At 43.9% G+C, this 21,055-nt stretch overlaps 1 protein-coding gene across 3 annotated transcripts in view; it reads left to right on the forward strand.

The window, feature by feature from the left end:
- LOC121278890 (sorting nexin-31-like) overlaps positions 1 to 21,055 on the forward strand; it is a 163,136-nt gene that overhangs the window by 119,385 nt on the left and 22,696 nt on the right. For all 3 annotated transcript variants that reach the window (XM_041189379.1, XM_041189381.1, XM_041189380.1), the window contains 3 exons: positions 8,965 to 9,034; positions 12,374 to 12,466; positions 16,020 to 16,223. In XM_041189379.1, the coding sequence (XP_041045313.1) occupies positions 8,965 to 9,034; positions 12,374 to 12,466; positions 16,020 to 16,223 (367 nt within the window). The remainder of the gene's footprint in view (positions 1 to 8,964; positions 9,035 to 12,373; positions 12,467 to 16,019; positions 16,224 to 21,055) is intronic.

Consider the following 21,055-nt stretch of genomic DNA (forward strand, 5'->3'; position numbering starts at 1 on the left):
TCTCTCTCGCTCTCTCTCTCCCTCCCTCCCCGCTCTCTCGCTCTCTCTCTCCCTCCCGCCCCGCTCTCTCGCTCTCTCTCTCCCTCGCCCCCCGCTCTCCCTCCCTCGCCCCCCGCTCTCCCTCCCTCCCTCGCCCCCCGCTCTCCCTCCCTCCCTCGCCCCCCCGCTCTCCCTCCCTCCCTCGCCCCCCGCTCTCCCTCCCTCCCTCGCCCCCCGCTCTCCCTCCCTCCCTCGCCCCCCCGCTCTCCCTCCCTCCCTCGCCCCCCGCTCTCCCTCCCTCCCTCGCCCCCCGCTCTCCCTCCCTCCCTCGCCCCCCGCTCTCCCTCCCTCCCTCGCCCCCCGCTCTCCCTCCCTCCCTCGCCCCCCGCTCTCCCTCCCTCCCTCGCCCCCCCGCTCTCCCTCCCTCCCTCGCCCCCCGCTCTCCCTCCCTCCCTCGCCCCCCGCTCTCCCTCCCTCCCTCGCCCCCCGCTCTCCCTCCCTCCCTCGCCCCCCGCTCTCCCTCCCTCTCTCGCCCCCCGCTCTCCCTCCCTCTCTCGCCCCCCGCTCTCGCTCTCCCTCCCTCGCCCCCCTCTCTCGCTCTCCCTCCCTCGCCCCACTCTCTCTCTCTCCTCCTTCCCTCCCCACTCTCTCTCTCCTCCCTCCCTCCCCACTCTCTCTCTCTCTCTCTCTCTCTCTCGCACGCACACACGCAAGAACTCTTAATTTCACTCAATCTCTCTCTTTACTCTGTGCAATGGGAGAAAATCCGATCATTGAATAAGACTGGAGAAGGGGTGACCTGCTGGGGTTATAATAATAGTATGGCATCATCTGGGGAAAGGAGTGAGGATTTAAAAGAAAATATTGAATATTCATGAATGCTATGGGATACATTTTAATGGTTTACAACATTAGAGAAGTCCCAGAAGACTTGAGTAAATCAATATTTATTACGCATGGAGCAATTGAATGTGAACTCCATCGCAGTCTGAGCCACATTACTAAGACCCTTCCTCAAGTACTGATGAATAGGGCCAGGAGCAAGATAAAGCCAGAAATTTCAGCTCTTCAGTGTAGCCTTGCAGAAGGTAGAGGTTTGAGAAATGCTACCTTAATGGTCCACATGCTATCAGAGCCATAGAGATGAAAAAGGAGGTATTCGTGTGTTTTTTTTGATTGTAGAAAGACATTTGATAAGGTGAAAAATGCAGAACTGATGACTGTCAGTCTCTTGATCTTGATGGCAAAGATCTTAGAGTGATAAGAAATCTTCATTGGGGACAAACTGCAGCAGTAAAAGTTGAGAACAATCTAAGCAATTTTGTGAAGATTAAAAAAGGAGTCAGACAGGGGTGCATTTTCTCCCCAGATTATTCAGTTTGTATAGTGGAAATGTTCTTAGCAAGGTTGAAGACCTTCCTGGATTGCTCAATGGAGGTTACAATTTGAATAATATAAGATAATGCAATTATACTGTTCTTATTGCTGACTCTGAAGAGAAACTGCAAAAGATTTTGGATAAAGTAATGAGTGAGTGAGAAGGGCTGAGCATAAATTTTAAGAAAACAAATGTCTAGTAGTGTCCAAAAAGAAAATCATACCAGAATGTAAGATCACAGTAAAGAATGAAAAGATCAAATGGGTAGCCAAACTTTATTACCTAGGAAATATGTGAAATATTGGGTGGAAAGTGCAAAAAAAGAAAATAAGATAAGGGATTGGAATGGCCAAAGATGTATTTCAAAAAATGAAAAAAGATTATGATCAACTCAAAATTCACCATGAAAGCAAAGCTGAGAACCCTGGAATGCTACATCGCAGCAATTTTGTCGGACGGAACCGAGTGTTGGACAATTATTGAGACTACAGAATTGGGGTTTTTGAGGCGAATAATGAAGATATCCTGGGCGAGTCACTTTACCAACAAAGAGATGCTAGTGAAACCTGAGACCAAAAGACCCAGATCAGAGAGTGAGTTGGAATTTCTTGGGCACGTAATTAGATATCATGATTTAGAAAATCTGGTGTTGATAGGAAAGATCGAAGGTAAAAGAGATCAATGTAGACAAAGAATGGCTCTTTTAAAGAGCCTCACAAACTGGATGAATGTACTCCAACAAAGTTGATCCATGCCTCTAGAGCAAGACTAACATTGAGGTCTGTGGTTGCCTACACCCTCTTAGGGCATGTTACCTGAAAGAGTGAGAGATGGGATAAAACCTTGACATGATTGCCATGGAATGTTAGCAGTTAAAAATACCAGAATGCAAATAGCATAATTTGGGTTTGGTTTAAGTGTAGTTACTGACCCAATTTTGCAAAACATATGCTTGTTTTAGCCAGTCATATCCTTTCTTGTACTGTGGAAGATCACCAGTAGATGGGAAACTTGTATCTTTCCCCTCTTATTGCATCTTCCTTACTGGCTGCATTGGATCTGCTCCACCTAAATCTTTGCACCCTGTTGGAAGAGAACGATTCCTTTCCATCATCCCCAAAAATCTAGATGTGCTTGTGAAAAAAGATGATTGATTTTCCATAGATATGATAGGGCAGCCTTAAATATTGGCCCTGAGCTAGCTGTCTTCATTTCTGTGTAGCTAAACAAACCTGCTAATGTATGTCTGGTTATCCTTGCCATCATTGCCCTTGGTGAGAGCTCTTTTCACAAGCCTGCTTGCTATCACCAACAAGAGGTTCTTGTTTCGATCAAAGCAGGAAATTTTAGTCGTTGTTATACACCCTTCTAACACAGTCTGTTAGCGAACCATGAGAACTGAGACTTGCAAAGTTCCTCTGTGTATGAGTCTCTGTGTATGAGAGAGATGCTGATTAGCTATCGTTGAGAGCCCAACTCTCTCTCTCACCTTGGAACTAAATGGACAGTTTAAAGCACAGCCTGACATTTTCAACACTTTTTTCTGGGAGTTTGGAGAATCACAATCTATCCACTGTTAGCACAGTGGCTGCTGCTATTGTCTCCCGAGTGTAAACACCTTGCACCTTCTTCCCATTAAAACAATCTGGGCCCCTTTTAATCTCTAATCTCTAACAATTAAACCACCCAGGCTTGCTGTCAGGCAGATTTCAGAATAGGTCACATGACCACTTTCACTTTGCCTTAAATACAGTCCCAAAACATCATTATCTCATAAACCTCATTGTAACAAGGTCATGAACTGATCTAAACACTGTTGCTTTATGTAACACCCTTTTATAAGATTTATACACTTCTATTTTCTAACTTTTTACCTTTGTACAAGGTTATGGCAATGGCTTTGATTTATGAAGTGAATCTTTTTTGGAATTTAGTTACGGCTTGTGTGGAAATTAAGTTGAATTAGCACAGTGCAGCATTAAATAATTTACGATAACTCATTATGGTAGACCCAAATGTCAACAGAATGTGTAGTCTGACAATTTTGAAAACAGTTTTATCAATTAGTCTATTCAAATTTTCCATGCAGAAGTTTACCAATAGCACAAAAAGAAACTTGAAGAATAAACTGAAAAGGAGAAGTAACGCAGATGTATTTCGTACTAAGGAAGTAAAATGAAGAAGTGAAAATAGGGATTTAGAAATGTTGAAATGATATGAATTTCTGCAGCAAAATCTGAAATATTCCTTTATTTTCATGAATGGATTCAATGTTTCTGCCATGTTTATAGGTGGTGCATGGGATAACTTCCGTGTTTACTGATAATCCTGACCTTGAGCACAGTAATTCACCTAAAAAGGTGAGCCCAAAAAGAAAGCAAACTTTTAATTCATGTACACTGATAGAAGTGACCAGCCTGCCTTGCTTGCGGAAGAAAATCTGGTCCTTATGTATAAAGTTATTTATCGTTTTTTTTTTTAAAAGTTCAACTCTTGCATCAACTTTACTTGGAAGAGTATTTGATGTCCGTTTTCTTTATGGATCAAAGATATAGGGAGGATGTTTTTGAGTTGTATCTCATTCCAACATAGGAGTCATGCATTCTGCATGATGCACCCAGCTCCACTTTATCCAGAGAACCCCAGAAACTCAGAAATTTAGAAACAATTTGATGCACTTAATTTTTTTAAAAAAAAAACAAGGTTGATCTATTTTGCAAAGAATTGAACCAAGATTTGAAATAGCTGATTTGGGCTTTTTGTCAGTCTTGCACTTCCTTCAGCCAAGTTGTTCTCATTGGGTGATGCCCAAGATTTAGCTGCCACTGCCTCACTAAGTGGCAGGAAAGACTCCAATTAAGGCAGGGGGGCTCACTTAAGCATTGTTGAAATGGATTAAGTCTAAGCTTTAGCTCCACTTTCACCAGTTGTTCAGATTAGGTTTGCCTAAACCTTGCCTCACTCTTAAGAGCATATTAGAGTCACTAACTGACCACAGAAGTGACCGGACTAGAATTAAAATCCCTGGTTGGAGGCATTCCTGAAGGTTTGATCGCTTGATATTCTGATCTCACAACTTCTACAAATCTTAATGCATTTACCTTTCATGAAGGTTGGGTCCTTTGTATATTTCTCATGGTTTTGTGCCAGCAGCTGGTGTACGACAAGTTTAAGTTGCAAATCTGCTGAGCTGTTGGAGGCAGTGAGTAGGGGAGGAAACCCCAGTAATGCCAAATTGTGAGGCAAACTCTTAAAGATTAAGCACTTTGATATAAAAATCATGTTTTTTTTTAAAAGATAATCAATACGGATGGACAGTTGTTCTATAAACCTCAGTAGTGGCTTATTTAATCTCTAATATGCCAGAGCTCTTTTCCAGGAACTATATAATGCCCTTGAAAGTGCCTTACAAAAATCTTTTTAAAAATTCTATCTGTTACCTGGGTATGATCATGGGCCCACCTCGGGTGGAGAGGTCTAATGCCACGTTCTGTTAGATGGCAATGAACCTGCAGCAAAAGGGGCCAGCAATACCACTCGGACCTCTCAGCTGCTTGATGCCAGGCAGGGAGAGGAGAGGGTTCATTGATTCATTTATATGTCTGTTAGGTTATATCAATGCATCTCTTTTCCACTTAAATGGGTTGGACTATAAACATGAATTTTAAAATGTCTTTGTGAGCACTTGTGTTAGTTATCAATATACTTAGGTCTATATTACTGCTGTTAGGAAATAAAGATAGTTTTAAGTAAGTTATATCTGTATTTGGAGCTGTTAGGAATAAAGTATATCATCAAGTTTAATTTGTATTTCTGTATTTTGTGCGTTAAAAGGATGAAACCTAAGTTTTAGTTTCACTTTAAAAGATCCCTGCATTTTAATGAGATGTCATGACTCTTGAAGGGAAGTTAAATCAAAAGGTAGAAAAAAACTGTGCTGTTGCCCAGCAACAGGGGTCCAGAGAGAGGGGACCACACGCGCACACAGACAGACACACGCACACCAGTTTGAGTTCAGTTGGTCGATCAGTGTGCCCTAAAGTTGAAAGTTGCCAGCAGAAGCTGGACAGGAGCGAGCTGCAGGATGCAGGTTTCCACAATGAACAGAAGAAGAGGGGTCCTGAGAGCTTCTAGTCAAAGGGAATGAACAGAAATATGGAAAAGTTAAGAGTGAGGAACAGAGGCTCCAATCTTAAAGGGAGATAGTACAGGATGCTGATTTAAAGCAATATAGGGTTGCGAGAAGCCAGAAGATCCAAAGGAGACAGCTAACGGTCTGTAACAGTTCAATATGGGCATGTGAAGCAGTGGCATTCTGTTGGCACAACTGAGCATTTGAACGAGAGTGCTTAGAAGAAAGCTGAATGCACATGGCAATCCAGGGGAAAGGGACATGGGCAAGAGAGTTCGAAACCCTGGAGGTGGACCTTTGCGGAAGGTGTCTGAGAGAAAACATCGTTTCAGAGAAGATTCCAAAGCAAATTCATCAAAAGTGAAGATTGGAAACCTCATGTGAAAGGCAAAGTTCAGTGAGACCATTTGGCTGACGGTGTGACAAACATCTGGAGGGTTTGAGGAGAGATCCATAGCATATGTTTAGGGTAGCATCTGTCACTTGGTTTCAGAGAGTGGTGTGTCTGACCACAGGTTGCCCATTAGTTTATATGGACTGTGTACTTACTGTGAACATTAGAGTATAAAATAGCTTTTGTAACTTGTGTTATCCTTACAAATCTGTATATATCTTTAAAGACATAGTTGTGGGTGAAGGGAAATTGTAATATAGTTCATCTTTTCCTGTTTAATAAATGTTTTATTCTTTTGTTAAACTTTCATCAGCTGACTCCTATGACTCTGTTCAATAGCCACTTGCCACGTTTCTAAACAAACGATAAAAATTAGGATCTATCAAGCCGGGTTCCACCCTGGCATCGGACTTGTCCAGTAGTGACATCAGCTGGGATCATAACACTGCCTCAGCAAAACACAGTTATCATTAACTGTTTACCTTTCCAGTTCAGTGATCAAAACTAATTAGGTTCTAGTCATAAGGCCCCAGATGCACCCCTAGAGAAAGCTGTGAATCCTTATTCCACTTAAATTTGGTGTCAATGCTGCATGTGCAGCGGATCATCTGGTGTTTAAGCACTAATGATCCCTAACAATAGAGCTTTGAACCCTAGGCTGCTACCTCATCCCAACCCTCCGTCACTCAATGCCACATTCAGCCCGTTAGTGGCAATCTTTGCCCCGGCTTAGGTTACAAACTGGTGAGTACTAATTTCCCAGGTGTCTGCTGGAAGAGGAAAGCAGCCTTTGTGGTCACATGGTCCATCAGGGGCAGAGCAGGATCAAGCAGGAAAGGTATGTTTTTCAGTGCCTGCTAAAAATCCCCACACGACAGAGCCCCTCTCACAAGGCTCAATATTTCAGGCTCATGTCTCTGGTGTTAAATTCTGGCATGTCTGAATTCCCTATTCCAGGAAGTTTTGAGATAGTTGAGAACTCTACTGCTGACCAATACTGTAAGACATTTCAATGCTATCACTACAAAATGATAGCTAAGATTCTGAGCAATCCAGTTGTCTCTGAGTGAGGATGGAGGTGAGGCCACCCCCTTCCATAGTGTCTGGAAAAACCTGTGAAAACAGCCCCAGTTAACTGTAGCGATAAACATTATCCAGAAGTTTGCCTGATTCATTACCATTTGGCCTTGACCATTGTTTAATAAAATGTGAAAAGAAACAGTTTGCATTTTGGTGCCTCTGTAATGATTTGTATCCTTGTTATTGGATTACTTGCAGTATTTAGTGACAAAGTGAAATGCAGACAATTTGAACTTCATCATTTCTCTTTATGTCCTTTTTAGATGCTTCACTCTCTGGTTCATGGAACTCCTCATTCCCACACCTGCTTTTCCTCCAATACAACACCCGAGTGTGTGGCTGTGGGGCACAAGTCAATAATTAACTTTCTAATTTCCTTTTCATAAAGCTACCACTGAACTATCCAATTGATTAGATGTAAGCACATTTAAAGTAGATTAATGGTGATAAAGGGCCCAATAAATCAAGCAAATAAGCCCCTTAATTTCACCAGCCCAACCCCAACCCCCCACCCCACCACCACCCCACCCCCCCACCCCCCCCACCCCCCCACCCCATAACACTCTGCCACAACAAAGTTATCACTCACGAACTGACCAACAGAACTGCACAAATAATTTTGTCTTGCATTCTTTGGCTGTGATTTTCCTCCTCCACTCTGCTAGCTCAATTAACTTTAAATCTGAGATTGACATATTTTTGCTAGCCAAGGACATTAAGGGATATATAGCCAAGCCGGGTGGATAGTGGGGCAGGCTCAAAGGGCTGGGTGATCTGCCCCATTCCTATGATGAGTATACGCAGCCAGATTTAACACCATTGTCCTTGATGTAGAGCGCACTGTGTGGCCTGCTGAATCTTCCACTGATTGGAAGTAATGTTCTGTGAGTTTACAGCTGAAATCCTTAGACCTTTCCTTCACAAGTAAATTTCAGATACCCTCTTGTCCCTTGTTTTAGTGGCCATTATCTGTCTGAGTCTAAAGAACATGTTACCAGACTACTTGTTCATTTAGACCATTGCAGCAATGACTAAGCCTGCTGTCGCCGAATCTCTTCACATGTCCATTGTCTGGCAGTTAATAGCAATTGGGGAGCCCTGGATGATTGTTTCACTTCTTCACCTGGTTCCCACCATACTTAGTGTAGTGACACTGAACCGTAATACTGTAACCTAAAATTAGCTAATTCAGCACACACCTTCTAATTACTGTGGTCCAATGAATCACTGTTTCAAGCAGCTGAGTCGTCCAAGGTACATTATCTACAAGCACAATGGAAAACATGTCCTAGGCACTTCTTATGATTATCTGTTGAAAGTAATAAATACTGTTTAAAGACTATTTTCTATTCTGATCAGATGACTCTTTCCTCCCCATTGAGAAATGTCTATGTAATGAGTCTTTACCAGGGACCTGCTTCTAAGGGAGGGCTATGGAAAGCCCTGTTGCTGCCAAAATACTTGTCTCCTTTCACCGGCCCTGAATCTATGCTTTCCTGCACAGTAAGTTGCAGTGTTCTGTCCCTAACCTTGCTGATGATGAAGACTTGGGGTTCTTGTGTTCTGCAAAAGTGTGGGGGGGGGGGTGGGGTGTGGGTGGCATCCATTGTAAATTAGTGAACTTAATAAAAGAAGACGACTGTTCCTGAAGCCTCTGTTTAAACAGGTTCTATGCCACTTAAAAAAAGATTGAAAATAAAGCAGAGCTCAAAAGAATCAAAATAGAAAATGAAATCATAGGAAGAAAATCTGTGGAAACAAACAGGGCTTTTTATTTAAAGCTGCATTGTTTCTTTGTGAACTGCCGCCTTATTGTGTACTTTTATGCCAGATGTGCCACTATATTTAGGGAACAAATTGTCAGCATCTGGAGTTTTGGAACTCCAGGGTGAATTCAGTGAATAAGCCAAGTTTATTTTGTGTTTGCAGACTGTCTTGCAGTTAAAGTGTGTTCCACTCTTTTTAACTAAATTAACAAGATTATATTTCTTTTCTTCCCAGTTATTTGGATCCCTTGGAGGATAAAATGCTTATGGAAAGTAGTGGTGGCATCACCCTATTGTACAGCCAGGTAAGGGAAATAAATCTCCGTGCACATGCTGAGTATTTATAACGCTGTGACTGGTGTGAATGTAACCACCTTAGTGAACTCCAGTTGACTATTGCCAGTACATAAGAGGCAGTGGCATAATAATATTGTCACTGGACTCGTGGTATTCCAGAGACCCAGGGTAATGGTCTGGGGACCTGGGTTCAAATCTCAACATGGGTGATGAAATTTGAATTCAATAAAAATCTGGAATTAAAAGTCCAATGATGACGATTGTCATTTTTTTAAAAAAAAAACCCCATCTGATTCACTAAAGCCCTTTTGTCCTGGTCTGGCCTACATGTGACACCAGATCCACAGCAATGATGATTTGCACCATGGTAGTCAACTCTGTGTTAAACATTTCTTTGTGTGACTCAGGCTCTGGCATGGCAGTCTCTGCTGTATTTGCTGCAAGCAACGACGGTGGGCGAAGATTGTGCGGGATTCGCTGGCCTCTGTTTTCCCTGAACTCTCTTCTGTCCTGTCAGCTGAACTTTCAATTTCTCTTCACCTTGTCCGAAGCCCCTTCAAACATTCAAACACAGCCATCAGCATCAGTCTCCCAGTTGTCTGTGTTGATGCCTGCCATTTTCATATTTTGCTCGCAAGTGGGCATTCAGCAGGTCCTGACCCATTGACAAGTGTACACACTCAAGGTTTTTGGGTATACGGCCATTGTCAAATGGACAAAGACAACTTGAGCTTTGCTGCAACCATGAGCTTTATGTAAATAACACTTTCTTTCAAAACAAACCATGCCATAAGGCGTTTGAGACATCCAAGACATTGGCACTAACTGGACCTGGTCATCACCAGAACTGCATTCTCAACACAGCTGTGAGGATGCAACCATTGAAATGTTTTCATTCCAACAATAGAACCTACATTATTAACTACCGCCAATTGTATTATGTAGATAGCATGCCCATTTTTAATCAGGAGTACAGCAAACATGGGGTAGATTTTCCACTGTTAGCTTTAGCAATAAAGAGGACAGAATTATAAAGCAGAAATATATATTCTATGCAGAAAAGGTTCGATCATCCATATCTATATTTATTTGTGTAACTTTCATTCTAGCAACACAAGTTGAATTAGAATGAATCTGCCTTTGCGAACTTTACTGCATGTGTGAGCACGTAAGAACTTATGTTTCAAACATCTGTACAAGGCACAGATTGTATATTTGTGGGGGAGGAATTTCCGTTGGGTTGTGCTATTTTTTCAGTGTAATTTACCCAAAACAGCCATACCAGCATGAAATGTTGTAGAATTCTAAGCGCAAGTTACATTTGTGCTAGTAGTGCTAGAAGCAGGCTCCACTTACAAAACTGACCACAACCAGGGTCAAATTGATCACTATTGACAGTTTCGTTAATTGTGCCTGTTTGCAGGCCTTTGAGATGGCTCTTAAAATTTTTTTTATTCATATACGGGATGTAGATGCTACTGGCTAGACCAGCATTTATTGCCCATCCATAGTTGCCCTTGAGAAGGTGGTGGTGAGCTGCCTTCTTGAACCACTGCAGTCTCTGTGATGTAGGGACAGCCACAGTGCTATTAGGAAGTGAGTTCCAGGATTTTGACCCAGCAACAATGAAGGAACGGCGATATATTTCGAAGTCAGGATGGTGAGTGACTTGGAGGGGAGCTTCCAGTTTGTGGTGTTCCCATCTATCGGCTGCCCTTCTCCTTCTTGATGGTCGTTATCATGTGTTTGGAAGATGCTGCCTAAGGAACCTTAGTGAGTTTCTGCAGTGCATCTTGAAGATGGTACACACTGCTGTCACTGTTCGTCGGTGGTGGAGGGAGGGAATGTTTGTTGAAGGAATGCCAATCAAGCAGACTACTTTGTCCTGGATAGTGTCAAGTCACTTGTGTTTTTGAAGCTGTACTCATCCAGGCAAGTAGAGAGTACTCCATCACACTCCTGACTTGTGCCTTTGTAGGTGGTGGACAAGCTTTGGGGAATCAAGAAGTGAGCCACTGACCTGCTCTTGACTAGCCAAATAAATACTGTGGCTACCAGTTGAGTTTCTGGTCAATGGTAACCCCCAGGATGTTGATTGTGGGGGATTCAACGATGCTAATGCTATTGAATGTCAAGGGGTGATGGCTAGATTCTGCCTTGTTGGAGATGGTCATTGCCCGGCACTTGTGTGGTGTGAATGTTACTTGCCACTTGTCAGCCCAAGCCTGAATATCCTCCAGGTCTTGCTGCAATTGGGCATGTACTGCTTAGGCACATGAACATCAATGCTTATGTTCTAAAAACTTCTAAATATTGAATCTTTTTTAATTTACTCAGCAATTGACAACTACAACAACTTAGTGTCTTTAACATGATGAAATGTCACAGGGCACTTTATTTTGCACCAGTGATACCAGTAAATGGCTCTGTATAGTTTCTTAAAGTCATTTTTCAGTTATGTAATTTCTAGTTACTCGCAGGTGATGGACTAGGCATTAAAAAATGTCTTTTTTGTGACAAGACAATTTCCAAATGTATTAACAAACTAGCACCAGGTTATCATTCTTAAATACATCGAGGAATACTTGCTAATGCAGATTTTTTTAAGTAAAAATTAAGTTCTAAAACACTGCCTGATTGGACTGGTTCATGGCAGATTTTACATTTGATGACATGCAAATATATTTGAGTGGAAGCTTGAGGAATAAAAATATTTCTGGAAACTACCACAATTTGTGCCAAAGTGAAAATTCTTGGCCCATAAGTTTAGATGATAGTTATCAAGATCTACTTTTCAGTTCTGTATTGTTTGAAGCTCTTAAGATTGCTGTCATGTAATCAAAATTAGGTGTTAATTATTTGTCATCAGTTTATTGGTTATGTCATTGAATATATGAATTGCAGCTGGTGTGAAGACAAAGCAGCATTTCACCTCACTCATACAAAAGGTTTACAGCAAATAGGAGGAAGGCAGTGGCAGAGTGGTATTGTCACTGGACTAGTATTCCAGAGACCCAGGGTAATGCGCTGGGGACCCAGGTTTGAATCCCACCACAGCAGATAGTGAAATTTGTATTCAATAAAAATCTGGAATTAAAAGTCTAATGACCATGAAACCATCTGGTGTGAAGACAAAGCAAGAAGGAAATCTGCTGTCCTTACCTGGTCTGGCCTACATGTCAGTCCCGACCCACAGCAAAGTGGCTGACTCATAAATGCCCTCTGAACAAGGACAATTAAGGATGGCCTGGCCAGCGACGCCCACGTCCCATGAATTAATTTAAAAAAACACCTCCAGAAAGATTACAAGATATGAAAAGCAGGATTTTTTTTCCTCCCAATTTCAGGCTACACATGAGCTGGAGAGAGGCTGGACTAGTCCTACTCCGGAGCAGTACCAGCAACTGAAAGCGTTCCAGGATGCGGAAATGAAGATAGAGGTAAAATTGGTTTTAATCAATAGGTTGGAATTTGCTTGAAAAAAATAACTTGTGTATGACCAATGCATTATTAATGTGTAAACTGGCGATAGGATTTGGGATAGGATTGGTGACAGGTATTGGGATAGGAAATAGTTAATAGTCAACAAGTGATTAAGTTAGTAATTAGAAAATAATTGATTAAGCACATATAAAGGAGTGCATATAAAGGGAAACAGGAGATGATCTCAAATAGAGTTTTATGTGAGTTGGAATAAAGCTCAGTCTGGAAAAAGTGAAGACTTGGTTTCTTTCTTACCAACTAGCCATTGGTGTTTTACAAAGAGACCCCATTAAATGTAAATTGCCATATTCTTTCTTGCTATCCTTTTTTCCCCTTTCTCAGTTCAATCTTTCTCTCTACTTCTCTTTCCATACCTGATTTGACACTGAATTCACCTTCCTTCTCAGTCCTCCCACTGTTAGTTTGACAATCCTTAAATCCCATTGATTAAAGATCCCTTTGTTCACCAAAGTCCCAAGTTCCCTGTTTCTCTGACTTCCAGAGCAAAAGGTATTTGAGCTGAAGGGGGTAGGATAAAGTCTTAAGTAACCAGGCGTGCCTCAAGATGCCCCACTCCAACAAATTATTTTCTTGTCGGTGAGAAATCAAAATGAATGCTCTGGACTTGTGTAGCAATTATACTGCGATCAGTTATAATCTACAGCTAGTCAAGTAGAGGCCTTCCATTGGACGGATTTTGTCATGGTTGTAGGATTTGGTTAAGTCTGAAAAATGTCTTGTAAATGCATAATCTGCACATTTCAATCCCTCCAGTCAGGTTTCTGCCCTTGCCAATGTACTGAAACGACTCTTATCAAAGTCACAAATGGCATCAAATGGCCATCTGTGACAAAGGTAAATTAACCCTCCTCATCCTTCTTGACCTGTCTGTAGTCTTTGACATGGCTGATCACATCATCTTACTCTAACGCCTCTCCACTGTCATCCAGATGGGTGGGACTGCTCTTATCTGGTTCCATTCTTAGCCATCTAATCGTAGCCAGAGTATCACTTGTAATGTCTTCTGTTCCCACTCCTACATCGATAACTCTGGTGTCCCTCAAGAATCTATCCTTAGCTCCCTCCTATTTCTCATCTACGTGTTGCCTCTTGGCACAGTTATCCAAGAGCACCGCATTTGTTTGATACTCAGCTCTACCACCACCTCTCACTACTCCTCCACTGTTGCTGGATTATCGGACTGCTTATCTGACATCCAGTACTGGATGAGCAGAGATTTCCTCCAATTAAATATTGGGAAGAATGAAGGCTTTGGGTGGAATTTAACGGAGGTGATGTGGGTCTCGCCCGCCAGTTGTAAAGCTGGTAAGAAACACTACTTTCAGCAAAGCCTGCCAAATTAAGTGCCAACTAGGCACTTAACGGGGCAGCAGTGGGTCTTCCATGGGGTCAAGGATCTCGGGGGTGGAAGGCAAACCTTCCGAAAGCTCCTGGCCAATTAGAGGCTGCAAGTGCCACAGGGGAATGATGCACCCACCCAAGGCCCAGGATTGCCAAGGGACCCAGACCGAAGGTCAGTAATGGTGGGTGGATGTTGTGGGGGAAGTGCGTCCGCAGCAAGGGCAGGGGTTGGCTTTCATTGGCTCCACTTTCCAAAGCCGGCTGCCTTGATCAAGCGCAGAGTGCCTGAAGACGAACAATTTTCTTCCCACCCGGAAGCCCACAAGCAAGTCTGTCAGAGTTTACTTTTTGGGTTTCTCACATGGTGAGTTCCCCCACCCACTGTTGAATTATTAGCAGCAGCGGTGGGATGAGGCCCTTAAGTGGGCACAAATTGTTTACCTAAGGGCTTCAATTGGTAGCAGGATGGGAATGCCATCCATGAGCCTTAGCACCATGGACTTAATCGGTGAAGAGGCAGAAAGGCAGCTGGTTGCCCATCTGACATCATCCTGCCTGAATAAATGTCCCCCTGCCAACAAACCCACCTTGTGGGCGAGCATTAAATTCTGCCCACTGTTTTCGGTCCCTGAGTCAAACTGCGTTCCCTAACCACTGACTTCATCCTTCTCCCTGGCAACAGCCTGAGACTAAATCAGTCTGTTGGAAATCTTGGTGTTATATTTCTATCACCAAAATGAGCTTCTGATCACATTTTCATGCTATCGCTATGATCCACCTAGTGTTTAAGAGAACATAGAGAAAAGCGATTGGATAGTATACTTTGTTCACAGAAACCATAGATTTCTCATTGGCACATTCCTCAGTACTTTGACTTTGTGAAGAGTGACCTTTGCACTAGATCTTCTTTGCGATTGATGTCGCCATATACATTGTACAGTTGGGCACAAAACCTCAGTACAACTCAATAGATTTTATATGACCTAGGCATCCCTGAAATATTTGGGATTAATTAAATGTGCTGAATTTTTAGTTCTTTAAAAGCCCAGGACTGCATCCCTGCTACACTATAAGGTGGAAGCCAATTAAAGCCCAAATCAACCCTTGACCTCTCTGTCCTTGCAAACTGCCACCCTGTTTCCAGCTTCCCTTTCCTCTCCAAATTCCTTGGAAATGTTGTCACCTCCCAAATCCACGTCCAGCTTCCTTGGAACTCAAGTTCGAATCACTCCAATTAGGTTTCTGCCCCTGCCACTGAAATGGCTCTTTTCAAAGTCACAAATGCCATCTATGTGACTGTGACAAATTATCCCGGTTTTTCTCAACCTGTCTGCAGCCTTTGACTCCCCCGACTACACCATACTCTTCCAATGCCTTGCCACTGTTGTCCATTTGCGGGGGGGGGACTACTCTTTCCTGGTTCTTAAATATCTAATTAACAGCTGGTCTCCCGCGTTCTACCCTCCAGAAACTTAAGGACACCCAAAACTCTGCTGCTCATGTCATAACTTACACCAAGTCCTGTTCACACATCACCCCTGTGTTTGCTGACCTACATTATCTCCCAGTTTGGCAACACTTCAATTTTAAAATTCTCATCCTTTTTTCCAAATTCCCCCATGGCCTCACCCCTCCCTCTCTAATCTCCTCCAGCCACATACCCTGCGAGACAACTGCACTCTGCCAAATCTGGCCTCTTAAGAATTAAACTATGCTTCCAAACTCTAATAGTTCTTGAGAGCAAAAAGAAAACTAATTGGATGTTATATTTTGTTCATAAAAGCAATGGATTTCTCATTGGCACATTCCTTACTGCTCTCACTTTGTGTGAAGAGCAATCTTTGCAATGGACCTTCCTTGTGATTTGATGTCACCATTGTTGACTTCAGAGGCCAAGGCGCTGAGCTCTGGGGTTCCCTCCCTGAACTTCCCTGCCCTCTTTCCTCCTCTAAGATGAACTTAAAACTTTTTGGTCCTCTGTCTGAATATTTCTTTGTAGCTTGTTCGATGATGCTGTTGTGAAACATTTCATTTTGTTAAAGGTGCCATATAAATACAAGTTGCTGTTCATTTGCCAGCAGCTATTGCTAAGCTGCCAAGAACACCAGAGAGAATTTATACATTAATCATTGTTTGTTTATCCCTCAGTTCCTTGAATCTGCAGAGAAAGTAAAGTTCTATGGGTATATTATGTTTGAGGCCTGCACCTGTGATTATCCGGAACCCGACTCTTCTGCTGTTGTTCGGGTGGGTAATGACGAAATTAACTGCTGCATCCAGCTATCAAGTAACCACATCAAAGAGGTCAGCTTCAAAGTTGACAGAATTAGATGCTGGAAGATCAGTCTGCAGGCAAGTAATTCTTTTTTTACATTTTCAGCTGAATTCGATCAAATATTTCTGTACGTTAGGCAGAAGACTGTTTAAAATACCAGCGTGCTAAGGATCATTTTGTATTTCAGGTGGCCCTTATTGACCTTCTGTGAAATTTTGGACTGATATTTTCCTCAATGTTTTATTTACCATTCTATTTTTGTTGCTGCTGCATCCTGTGAGGAACGAGTGTTCCTTTACCCTTTCCAAAAGGTTTTGAGATAAACACAGAGGTTGAATTGTCAAAGCTTTTATTTCAGGCAAGACTGCCATTTATTTAAATCTATTAACAGATCATGAGAAGGAGCGTGTGTTCAGGGTTTATTTGACTGTTGGAAAGTAAAACAGAGACTGTTTATAGGGAATTTGTTGTTTATTGCTGTCTAAACAAGTACCAACCTTTTGAGGCTTGAGCAACTTTTTAAGATATCAATACTTGGAGACTGTATAAACGATGAACATTTACTCAAGGATAGAGTAACTGAGGTTTTGAACGAGTATTAACTGGTCAAAGAAAGTTAACCTGGCTTTGTGAAGAGTAGGTTATGTCTGACTAATCTAGTTGATTCTTTTGAGAAGGTTAGCAATGTGGTGGATAGGGGAGAGTCCATTTTTAAAAAAATCATTCATGGGATATTGGTATCAGTGGCTAGGCCAGCATTTATTGCCCATCCCTAATTGCCCTTGCTCAGAGGGCATTTAAGAGTCAACCACATTGCTGTCGGTCTGGAGTCACGTGTAGGCCAGACCAGGTTTGAATGGCAGATTTCCTTCCCTAAAGGACATTATTGAACCAAATGAGCTTTTATGACAATGGTTTCGTGGTCATCATTAGATTTTTAATTCTGGATCCTTTTATTGAATTCAGATTTCACCCTCTGCCATGGTGGGATTCATGGATGTTGTCTACCTTCACTTCCAGAAGGCATCTGATAAAAGTCCAAACAACAGACTATAAGCAAAAGCTTTGAGTGCATAGAATTGGAGTTAACCTTGTGACATGGGTTGGTGTTTGGTTTGGAGGCAGGGCATATCTTGGGGATATAGGGTAGAAACTCAGGAATTTGATAAGTGTTGTTCTTCAGGAACTGTAAAGGGATGGCAAAAAAGCAGACACAATTGAACCAACATACAGTTCCAAAGTTGATGGTAAGGTAAGGTAGAGGCATCAAGACCCATTCTAACTAGAATAACATGAGTTAATTCTCCTCTTGTTTGAATGATGGCTTTGGTTATCCAGTTTCTTTTTTTCAGTTTGATTGGCTCATGACTATTTTGTAATGTGGTTATAGACTGACCCTGAAATTCTCAATGGTCATTTTAATTCCAGTGGTGGGATATCTTCCACCTGTCCATTATCATCCCCTCTGGCCCTGCAATATCGAGGCAGCATTTCCCTGGACAATTCTGCCCATTTTGCCTTTATAAAGTCTCAGCAGTTGAGAGTAAGTATGTGATCCACTAAATTCTGGAAACATTTGTAAGGTATTGATCACCTTTTGAAATGCCCCAGATTTCTCCCTTAGGGAAAAAAAAAACTTCCATTTGCCTTGTTTTGGTTTCAAGCATTTCCCAGGCCCCGGGCACCTGTTGGAGATGCTGGGCGCCACTCCTACATTGACCAGGTGAGTGGGCTTAGCGCTGCTCTCATGCCTTTGGTGCAACGTGCCAACAATAGGCAAACACCCCTTTCCCCATGTACAGGGAACAAGATCTGTGGCCTCACTCGTAGCCAGATAAGGGCTCCACTCCACCATGCTTGTGCTGGGGGAGCTGCCCCCATCCAATTTCAAGGTCTGAATTCCAGCAGGCAAAGTAAGGCCCTCATTTTAGCAACAACTGAGAGGGTCTCCAGTTTATGCAAAATGGCCTGATTCCAGGAGTCCACCCCCAAACCCAGCACCTCACCATTTTCCCCGTGGTGGGTTGTGGTTCACAACGGCGCTTGTTAAAGTGCAGCTTCCTTCAGTCAGATCCGTTTATCACTAGTGGGGTTTTCAAAATATAACCTGTGCACTTTCGACCTATCAGGAGAAAGTCTAAAGTTAACAGAGTTCTTTGGAAAGGCAGGGTACCCTTTTGGAGAGGTCCAGGGATGCCTTTGGGAGAGGTAAGCTGTGCTTTGGGATGGTTAAAAGTGGACATGAATGTGCATAAAAAGTGGATAAACTCATTGGACCTGTCAATGTTGTAAGTGACAATTGAGTGCATGCTGTAGTTGTGATTAAGAGCATCCGATACGAATTCGGGAAAGGTTAGGGCAGTTATATAAGAACCAGTTTCCACCTGTGGTGGGTGCTCCTGTGTAGAAGGAGAGAGTTGTCTGCACTTTTGTTATACTGGGTTTTGTGAATAAACCTATAATGAAGACGGACTAGCTTCAGCTTCCTTTGTTAGATAGATGTGTAGGGGGTGGTGGTGTGTGTCAGTTTCACCTCTGACTTCTGAGCGGTTCGAATTGCTCCCACTCCCTGGGTTCTAGACCTTGGACTTATTTGGGGGTTGTGACAAAGTGCAGCAGACAACTGGTTTTGGTATAATAACAATAATACTAAAACACCCAAACTTAACAATCTCAAAATTAAATAACAGAAGCTATGTACATCCACCCCCCGTCCCTGCGTGGCCAGGTTAATCCCTGTTCGGGCTATAGCACACTACTCCCTGTGGTGTGGCCGCCCTGTCCTGTACCTTTGGTCCCTCGCACTGCTGGCTGGGGACCTCTGTCCTCAGATTGGTTCCTGACTTGAGGGGCTGCCCTTTTAAACTGGGGAGCCGGTGACCACTGTTTCTTTGGCCATGGCGTTCGTGGGGACCTTCTAGGGACGCTGGCTGGTGGGGGTTTTCTGGCTGGTGGGTCTTCAACCCGAGCCACTGTCGCGTCTTGTGAGGTCTGTGGAATCTCCACTGCCGCTGGCCGGGGATTTCTATCCTCAGGCTGTACCTCTTCTAAACCTGTGTCAGGGGCCGGTAACTCTCTGCCCTCAGGTCCCACCTCGTCTGAGTCCCAGATGAGCGGGGGAGTGTCCCAAATGGTGGGTGGGATGGCCCTTCCCTTAACACAAGCCACTGCGCCTGCTTGTGCAGTCTGAGTTTGCTTCTGCTGCAGGCTGAGGATTTTTATCCTCAGACCTTGCCCCAGTTGGCTGTTCCCTTCTCTCAGATTTAAACAACTTGCATTGGTTCCCATTCCCACCCATGACTGCTGTTATAGGAAGGGACCCGTATGGGTCCCAGAAAATGCCTGTGCGGGCACCCCCCTTTAGCTAGCATGTCGGCCTGTCGGTTGCCCTCTCTCTGGGTTCTGCGGAGGAACGGGCTTTCACCTTATGGATGAAAACCTCCCCTTCCGCCCCCACTGCTGCTGGCTCTAGTCAGGGTTGTGGGTTAGATGGGGCTGATGGGGTCAGCGCGCCGGTGGTGGCTGCTACCTTCCCTGGGCCAGTCAATAGGGTTCTCACGGCGTCCAAAAATGATTTGACCGTGGCGGGAGGGCTTCCTGTCTCTGCCTTTTGGGCTGGGGTTGAGGAATTCTTTCCCTTGTTTTCTTTCCAAGGATTCTTGCACTCCTTCCTCCAGTGTCCATTCTTCTCACACCCAGAAGAGTTGAGCTTTGTGCTGGAAGGGTTATTTCCTTCCTGATGCCACTCCTTCCTACCCTGGCCGGGTTTTATTTCATGCAGTTCCCCTTTAGGTGGGTGTGCATCGGTTCCTTTACCATTACGGTAAATTGTCTATGGTCAATTGTCTGATCACTGTGAGTTCAGTAGTCAGGGGATTCTTTGGGTCAAACCACATTCCTGCTGCGGCTCTGACCTGTGGAAAGCTGTTTTCCACCAGGCAACGGAGCCCGTGGGCCCTCTGATCCTGGTCCAAGTTAGCCCAGTTAGGCGTTCCACTGCATGTGATGCTATACACCGGCCACAACCTGTCTACAAAAGCCGGGGGTCGGGGCCGGGGGGGGTTCTCCTACGAGCTGCGCTGTTTTTCCACCCGGGAAAAAGGACTTCCCTCATTCATCCCCAGGGCCTCAAGAACTTCCTCCTTGAGCTCCCCATAATCACACTGTCCCAATCTTACATTGGTCAGAGAGGGACTGGGAGAGCTTATTCTCCAGGGAGAATAGCAGCACTTTGGCCTGTTCAGCATCATTGCACTCGTTGATGCTTGCTGCTTGTTCCACTTCCCTGAAGTGGACCGAGGGATCCCCATTTGCCACAAGTTTTGTTAAATGGCTTACCATGGCCCTAAGCTGTTGGGTGCTGTGGGGAACTATGAACTGGTTTTGGAGGGGTTCCTCCATTATCAGCGGGCGGGCCGATCCTTTGCTGCTGGGCCGGGCACATCGGCCCCGGTCCCAGCCTCTCTTGCTGGGGGCTTTTCCTCCTCAGTTTCTGCCCCTAATTCCACCCCCTCCCACCACAATCCTGCCAGATTTTGCTAAAACTTGGCGCTTTGGGTGGTGGTTGTGGGCTCCTCAACTGGGTGGTCCCTTGGCACTACCTGTGGTGTCTAAACCGTCCTCCCCAGGTTCCCTGTGAAGTTGACCTGGGCTGCACTAGGGCTTATGAGGCACCCCATGCCTTTTGCCATCCTTAGAGCAAGGTTCAGACTCTCTATCTGCTTCTGGCAGGGGCCATAGTCTGCATCCTCAAACCCTTGTGTGCTCACTATCTTATAGGCTGCCTGTAAGCCTTTTACTTACTCCTCCTGCTCTCTTACATGTCTTGCTAGGCGGGCATTCTTTTCCAGCAACTCCAGCTCATTGTTCTTGGCCTAGGTGACCTGACACTGTAAATATTCCTGCTGGG

The sequence above is a fragment of the Carcharodon carcharias genome, chromosome 6 (assembly GCF_017639515.1).
Source record: "Carcharodon carcharias isolate sCarCar2 chromosome 6, sCarCar2.pri, whole genome shotgun sequence".
Taxonomy (NCBI): domain Eukaryota; kingdom Metazoa; phylum Chordata; class Chondrichthyes; order Lamniformes; family Lamnidae; genus Carcharodon; species Carcharodon carcharias.